This window comes from Pundamilia nyererei, unplaced genomic scaffold, assembly GCF_000239375.1.
Source record: "Pundamilia nyererei isolate P.nyererei 1_Seehausen unplaced genomic scaffold, PunNye1.0 scaffold00210, whole genome shotgun sequence".
NCBI lineage: Eukaryota > Metazoa > Chordata > Actinopteri > Cichliformes > Cichlidae > Pundamilia > Pundamilia nyererei.
Genome location: NW_005187611.1, coordinates 32,485 through 40,799, shown reverse-complemented (window position 1 = coordinate 40,799; position 8,315 = coordinate 32,485). Strand labels below are relative to the sequence as shown.

The 8,315-nt window shown below is 36.6% G+C and overlaps 2 protein-coding genes across 6 annotated transcripts in view; one reads left to right on the top strand and one right to left on the bottom strand.

Annotated features, from left to right (window-relative positions):
* LOC102216082 (L-rhamnose-binding lectin CSL3-like) overlaps positions 1 to 2,089 on the top strand; it is a 27,691-nt gene extending 25,602 nt beyond the window's left edge. For both annotated transcript variants that reach the window (XM_005747964.1, XM_005747963.1), the window contains exon 14: positions 1,927 to 2,089. In XM_005747964.1, coding sequence (XP_005748021.1) covers positions 1,927 to 1,928 — 2 coding nt within the window. In that variant the 3' untranslated portion in view covers positions 1,929 to 2,089. The remainder of the gene's footprint in view (positions 1 to 1,926) is intronic.
* Positions 2,090 to 5,186: 3,097 nt separating this feature from the next.
* The window catches only part of LOC102215408 (deleted in malignant brain tumors 1 protein-like), a 13,010-nt gene continuing 9,881 nt past the window's right edge, over positions 5,187 to 8,315 (bottom strand). For 2 of the 4 annotated variants that reach the window (XM_013914612.1, XM_013914613.1), the window contains exons 5-8: positions 7,014 to 7,433; positions 6,074 to 6,187; positions 5,635 to 5,678; positions 5,187 to 5,490 (exon numbers count right to left, since the gene is read on the bottom strand). In XM_013914612.1, coding sequence (XP_013770066.1) covers positions 5,449 to 5,490; positions 5,635 to 5,678; positions 6,074 to 6,187; positions 7,014 to 7,433 — 620 coding nt within the window. In that variant the 3' untranslated portion in view covers positions 5,187 to 5,448. The remainder of the gene's footprint in view (positions 5,491 to 5,634; positions 5,679 to 6,073; positions 6,188 to 7,013; positions 7,434 to 8,315) is intronic. The other 2 variants (XM_005747960.1, XM_013914614.1) reach the window with 2 other exon arrangements.

Genomic DNA, 8,315 nt, shown 5'->3' with positions numbered 1-8,315 from the left:
GTAATGCACATACAACTCCAAAATAATTCTGCTAGCGTCCAAAGCAGTCTCAGGGACCATCCTCGTTGATTTCACTGAGTGGGGTCAAACCTCTGTGTCTGAGGCTTTATAATGGACATTCACATCACGATAACCAATAGGACAGATTCTTTCTTATACTATTTTACTTTTGTACAAAGAGATTTTGGAGGATTCTCAGCTAGTACTTCTTGTTCAAAATATCAGTGTATTGTGTTGAGAAGCTGAAGTTGAACTTTGGGCTTAGTTGCCCTTTGTATACCAAGGTTTTGCTGCAAAATCAAACTAAACTTTATTTGAAATTTAAAAGTGTAAAGAAGAACAAACAAGAAACAAAAAATGTGGAAATGCAAAAAAAAAAAAAAAAAAGGCAGTGTGCTCACGTGATAGAGCGGCTGTGTGTATTTGTAGCCTCGCTACCAAACCAGCATTTCATCTCTGATGAAGTGATCCCAGAGAGAAGTAAAGCAAGTGTGTAAGTTCATCTCTGAATGTTTGTAAAGCATTCCCACGTTAAGCTTAACAACCGATATATGGAGCGACTGCCTCTTCTGCTGCTACTTCAATCATGAAACTGCTTAATGATCAGCTGATCGACTTTTCTGTCACGAGTCCGTCTCTCTTGTTTGTTTTTGTCCCACTTTGCACCAGAAAGAGGAAACCAGCGGCTGAACAACCGCAGCACGTTTAACCTTGATAAGCTGTTGTTAGATTTTATTTAATATTACTTTCTACATCAGGATGTTTTTCTACGCAGCTGACGGCTGGTAACTGTGCAGGGGCGGATCTAGCAAAGTTTAGCCAGGGGGGCCGATAGGGCATTAACAGGGAAAAGGGGGCACAAAGACATACTTTTATTTCTTATTCTCATTAAAATGTCTAGCTTTTAATAAATAATTTTCTGAATCTTACACCCAAAGTTTTAATCTTATGTAAAATATATAGAAGTCCATTACTGTATATAGTAACTGTTATGTCTAATATTCCCTAGTAAGCTATAGTACTTTTTCCTTTGGAAAGGTACCATCTGTGCAGTCTGCAATTCTGTTGAAGAAAGATGTTGAATCTATTTAATTATTCTTGAAAAATAATTGATTTCTGTGCATTTTTTTCCACATTGCATCAAATTAAAGTTGATAACGTCGATTAAGCATCATGAGGTGGAGGGTGGTTCCCTATTTTTTTTGCTGGGAGTTTGCAACCCTATTAGTTAGGTTGCTTAATATTTCTGCTAAGTACTCTTTAAAATACCAGAATAGGGAGGATGGAGCAGGTTTAAGTTTATTAGATTGATCAGTGTTGCTGAACTATGAAATATTATGTTGTATTTTTTACATACAGGTATAACAGAATAGCTTTAGTGTTGTTGTTTATTTAAACTTGAGTATGAACTTATACAAAATGCAGCAATATATTAAAAAAACAGTTTTGTTGATTAAAACACACGATATCGGATTCATATCGGTATCGGCAGATATCCAAATTTATATCCAAATGTTTGCACTGAAGCACCGCAGCAATTTCCTAATGTTGTAAACCCGCTCAACATTTGGCAATAAAACCCTTTCTGATTCTGATTATGATTATGATATCGGTATCGGACTTAAAAAAGTGGTATCGTGCCATCTCTACTTTAAAGTAGAGCAGGAGATATACAAAATACAACTGACAATGAGACACAAACACTTGGATGAGACAGAAGGAACATTCAGGGGGCTAGAAGAACTAAACATAAGTAAAATAAATGAGTTAAGGTTTAAGCTAAGGCTTCAAAGTAAAAAAAAAAAAATACTCATCCATTGCATGTCAATCAAAACAAGAAGCAAAATGTAAAAAAAGATATAATGAACTGAAGCTTAATAAAAAAAAAGTTCAAAAGCAACTTTAAATCTTTTGTTTCTTTTTTAGGAAAAGATTATATCATCAACACATCGTGTAACATCTGAATGTCACATCCCCTCTGTTGATGTCACTTCCACCAGCATGTCAAGCCTCGATGACATCACTGCTGGAACGTGTTAACAAATATGATTTTATTGGAAATAAACACAAATAAACACACATCCTGAGCATCAAACAGTCTCACCTGTTTTTCTTTTTCATTTTATTTTCATATTTTGTTTGATTTATTGATGAAGATAAGAAAATGCAGTAAAGTCACACACGTAGGTGACAGTCACATTCAAAAACACTTGTACATCTAGACGGTATACACAATCAAAATACTGTCAGCATGACAAAGAAAAACAGACTCAAAGGATATCACATGGATAACATACAGCTCCATTAGATTCCCTGTTTTTATTCCCATCAAATTTCTTACAGAATCGCTTGGATAGTGAAGGTACTGTTGTGTCTGTCTTGATGCCACAGTTCAGTCCACAGTTTCAATATCAGACTGCTTTTAAAGTACTCCGGTATTTTTTTGTTAGTTAAGCCACTTAGCACTCATCTATGTATTATTCAAGCATAAAAATGCTCCTAATAGCACAGTCTTACAGACGTAAATAGTAATTTTGTACCAACGAGGTGATTCCTAAAGACCTATTAGCTGAAATATGCCACGTGTCTTAAAAGAAACTATGCAAAATCACATGTTTCAACAAAAAAGTGGAGGCAGGGTGGAAGGGTGGCTGTGGAGAAGCCATTCCTAAGGAAGGGAAACTACTTGAAAAGGCTTGAAAAGACAGTTTACACAAAAAACAACAAAAAAATGTTGTATGTATGGAGGAGGTCAGGAGAGAGGTACAACAATGAGTGCTTACAGCCATCTGTAAAACACAGGAGAGGTAGAGATGAAGCCTACTTAAAGAGAAAGCCTGCTTATGAGGCTGTGCTGAAGAAAGCTTCATGTTTATGGAGGGTGAAGAACCTTTCTCTTTTTAGTATAGGCTTTAAGTTATCATTACTTTCACCACGACAGGTTAATTTTCTTTAATTATATTATTGTATGATTAGCATGAAGCATTTACAAGAATAAAGTATAATTAGTAAGCTGTGTATTTTATCTCTTTTTGGCAAATGAATTATACTCACAATAAGAATGAAGGGTGGTAGAGAGAGAGTCTACCACTGGCCTTTCTTATGTTCTTATGTTGAGGAGCAGGTATGCCGTATAAATCTGTGCTAAAATACAACTGTGTTGCAGTGTTGTATGGACTCAGGACAGTGCAGGGACTTTGATGGGTTGTTTCATATGCACATACTGGAGTTTATTCTATAGTATGGTGTTAGATGAGGCTACAGATCCAACAACAGACTATATAAATTGTTGTAAGAACAATATAATCCTGAAAAAAGAGGCTATTAATTTCCCAAATATTAAACCACGTCACTAAAAAAGTTAAAGATTGCATCAATAAAAAGTAGAGACTTACTTGGTGATTCTGATAGTGTGAAAATTAATTTGAAGCCATTTCAGTTGGTTCTCAGAAATGTTTGTGACTGATGTCTGCTTCTTTATTGAAACGCTGCTCGGTGAATTAACCGATGTACGGTGCCCTTTTTTCCCAAACGTCACAAAGTTATGGTGAATATCTAAAATCATTCTTACACCAGAGGTAACATGTCTGTAACACATCCTATTGAGAACAAGGACTTCAGGGATGTTGCCACTAACATGTGTAGTGATGAAGTGTTTTAAGAAAATTATTTTAAATATGATCAAACCAAAGATATCTTCAAGTCTAGACCCGCATCAGTTTGTAAACAGTGAAGGATGCTATGATAAATATCATTCATTTAATAAAGGAAGCATTCAGAAGATCCAAAAGCCTATGATCAGATTCTATTTGTTGATTTTAGTTCTGCATTTGATTGTTCATCCATACCTGCAGGCCCAAAACTCTTAAATGTGCCTTAATTATCAAATGTTTTTTATCCCTCTTGACTAGCAGGTGACAACAAGTTAAATGATTCAATTTTTGTGACTTCCCCCTCTCCTTTTCACCATGCATGCTAATCACTATAGTGATAACTGCACTAATAGTTGGCTGTCAAATTCTCTGATGATAAAACTATTTAGGGGGCGATCGTGGCTCAAGAGTTGGGAGTTCGTCTTGTAATCGGAAGGTTGCCGGTTCGAGCCCTGGCTTGGACAGTCTCGGTCGTTGTGTCCTTGGGCAAGACACTTCACCCGTTGCCTACTGGTGGTGGTCAGAGGGCCCGGTGGCGCCAGTGTCCGGCAGCCTCGCCTCTGTCAGTGCGCCCCAGGGTGGCTGTGGCTACAATGTAGCTTGCCATCACCAGTGTGTGAATGTGTGTGTGACTGGATATGTAAAGCGCTTTGGGGTCCTTAGGGACTAGTAAGGCGCTATATAAATACAGGCCATTTACCATTTACCATTTTAAGTCTTCTGCATGCAAATGACTGTGCATCAGCAGTGGTGTCATCATCATCGTTTTATTTGGAACACTGATAAAACTAAAGAAATAATATTTCACCCTAAGGGAATATGGGAAGTACATGTAGATTTATTTTTTTACTGACAAATAAGCTCGGATTCAATTTTCTTCACGTGCTCAAAATGTTTGAAGTGAGATCTAAGGATTTTTTTTTTATAATACAATGCTTGAAAGTTTGATTAGATATGGGATAGCAGTTGGTGTGGCTTACTTACAGTAAAGTCAAAAGTGCTATGACAATGATAGGAAACAAAGAGCACTAGTCTCACCAAACAAAATATTACAAAATTGTTGTTTATCAGGCTCCTAAAAGTTTTAATGATTCATCCCTTATCCAGTTTTTTCAGAGCTTGAGTTTTTACCCTCAGGGACTGTAAGACAAACTGCTAAAAGCTCTCATCAGTCCCAGCATCTTTTGCACATAAGGACTCAGTGCACTTTGAAAGCTCTGGAGCCACATCATCCTGTACTTAAATGTTTCCTGGAGTTTAATTATGGGAAACTATCAGTGATGAATGAATGAATTATTAACATATTTATTAATTGAATTTTGGTGCTGGCTTTATTGTGTGAATACTTCTATGCAGAGCACTATTTGTACAAATTTAATTTCACATCTGGGATAATAAAGTTTATTCGTATCTCTTATTGTAGCCATCCATCCATGTTCGTTTCTGCGCAGGCCACTGTTGATGGCCATTATTAATGCTGTGGAGAGGATAACAATGACAAGCCTAACAAATGGATTCTGAGTCAACTCATCCTTGCTTTTATGTATGTTTTATGTGCCTGACTGGCCAGTGTCAGTGTTACTGGTCTGGCCTAGTAAGGGCAAGGGAAGTGACATGGTTAGTTCTTACAGAACAATTGACCATGGTTCTAGATAAGACATGAAACCCCCAAACACATTTCTATTCATCGGAAGGAATGTATGATAATTTGCTATTTAGTGTGTGTGACAGTAGAGTCCAGTAGGTTTGGTCCTGGTTCCTGCTGGCTTGATCAACGCTCTAGTTGGTCGAGACTTTACGTGTGGAGGACTGTAGAATATTTTTCAGTAAGAGCAATCTGGGGAAAAAACAAACAAGCAAAAAACAACAAAATTCAGAATTCTGAACTTTTTATGAACCAGTGAAATGTGTTAATTTCTTCACAGTGCAGCATAAAGAGCCTACAAATGACAGTGAAATTAAACAAATATAAATGAATCACCTCAGTTTGGCTTTGGGTTGAGTTTCTTCTATACCTAGAGAAACCTATAGAAAAGAGACAAAGACGTGTTATGTTATAGCTTTGCTCATTTTTGTGGTGTTAGGTCGGATCTTATCCTGTTGGAAAAGAAGTGGGGCAGGTTAGCAGTCAAACGATTCCATGAGAATACTTAATTAAAAAAAGAAATACTACTTTTGTCTGACCTCTTGTTCAGAAGGGGCCACAACAACAGGAAGCTGCACATGTTTAATTTGTCAGTTTTTACACTAGATGCCATTCCCGATACAATCCCAAGAATGATTTGTGACTCCGGCTGGAGTTGAAGTAGTAACCTTTCCCTTGCTGAACAATGGTGTAAACCACTACACTATGGAGCCACATAAAATCCTTTTGATTAATAATTCTTTAAAAAAGCATATAAGGCTGGATCAGAACTCACCACGATAGCCCGTTGCCGTCTTTTTGTAGATGAGCAAAAGAACAAGAAGTAACAGAAGAACTGCCACTACCACAGATACAATAACCAAAAGCGGAGAGAAACCTGTATGAGAGACTGAAAAAAATGGGACAATTAAATAACGTCACTTATAAAAGTTATTGGTTAAAATTACATAGAAAAAACATCAATATAAATTTTGAAAAATGGCAGAAAGATTTTGAATATGAGATGTTTTCTTATAAAGAGCAACTACATATTAAAATGTAGCATTTTAATTAATTACTGTTTTTAAGAAATCTACTCTGCAGACTAAACTCGCTTAGTGAGAAGAGAGCCATAACCTTAAATTCAGTAGTCTCATTAAAACTGATGTTGGGGATGGGGAGCTGATACGATTCAATGAAAAGTGAGCTGAAAATAACCTGAAAGGAGTAAATCGCAGCTGAGATGTAAATTTCATCTCAAGATTAATTTATATAAATAACAACAGTAAAAGAAGCAGGAACAAAAGGGCTGTGAAAGAAAAAACATTTAATGCAATAAAACTTGTAGATAAACCTTTAACCTCCTAGGACCTGGCGTCCACATATGCCAACATCACTTTTTGGGTTATTTAGACCAAAATACTAAATTTTGCTCTGCAAGGGCCATTTACATATCCATGAACAAGGACATTATGCTGCTAGTATTCTATCAACATTTCAAACGAATATCCTCAGATGTGGCTCTTACTTTTCTTAAAAACAAAAATAAGGTAAAAGAAAATAATAAAAATCTGCTAATTCTTTATTTTTGCATTCATCGGGCCCCGATATGCCTAAATATCAAAGAGAAATTAAAAATGCATGCCGTGGAAGAGTTCGGGTCTTAGGAGGTTAATGTAGATCAAACATAATATTTCAATATTGGTAAAATAAACTCTCCAGCTGCTCAAATTTACCTTCACAGATGACACCAGCATCTTCTTTGTGGCTGCAGTCATGAGATCCATACCCTGAGTGGTGGCACTCAGGCAAGTTGGCTTCTCTTCCCGTGCATGCTACATCATGCATCCAGATAGGCCCTGTGCCAGCACCAAATTGTGTATTAGTTGGCATGGAGAGGACCCTACCACAGCCCAGCTGCCTACATACCACCTGAGCATCCTCCAGGCCCCAAAAATCATCACACACTGTCCCCCACTGCCCACTGTGGAAGATCTCCACCCTGCCAGAGCAGGAGTCGGAACCCCTATTTACCAGGCGGACCTCCCCCTCAACTGCTGTGCTGTTGTCCACTGCTGTTGAACCAGTGACATTAACCCGAAAAGCTGGAGAGGTCTGTGTTCTTGAAGCAGGTGTGGAATAAGGAAATCCAGGGTCTGTTTGCAATTAAAAAAGAAATACAAGTAAATAATAATTGTAGAGCTGTGAAACAGTTTGAGAACAACATTTTAAAAATTAATTTGTTAGCGTGTATTCATACTTAAAATGTATCAATTCAGAGACAAATTTGACATTACACATTTGAGTTTTAACAGTTTTATGTGGTGTTTCAAAGTAAAGACATTTGCTTTACTGCTCAAATAAAAAGTCTCAAATAAAAAGTCTGTAGATGAAACGAATGAAAGATTATCTTGATTTCATTAAATGTTCTGCAGGATTTTCTTAATTGAAGAGACAATAATGGAAACATCAGTATAATATCAACTTAAATTAATAGGTGGACGTCCTGCCAAAGAAGTATTTTTTTTCTTTTTCAATAATCAATGAGGCCTCTGAATTTCATGACTTTAACTAAAATGCAGTGATTGGGTTGTTTCAATGAAATATTTCAGGAGAACCAACAGAATCATGCAAGTTTCAACAGAGTTTTATGAATATTCCTTCTCCCTTTAAAAATAGCTTCATGTTTCATGGTGAATTGTCTGCCACCAGAGGACATCATTATGTGAAAACCCTTATTTTTTGCATTCAGAGGAAATCAAGATCATTTTTCTGACCACATTTGAGATGGATGTAGTCAGCTTCTGAGGAGGAGTATGCTAAAGTATATAACATGTTCTATTACATCTAGGTGGCGCTCTAACGATTGACAAATATTGATGTTTAATGACAAAATATTTAATATAACAAAACCTGTGGGTAGCACAGTTTGAAGTAAACAAAACATAGTATTTCTATTATTGTATAATAAACTTTACAGCATAGACACAGAGTAAAAAAATGTAACCTCCGTGATGCCACCTTCTCAAATTTACCTT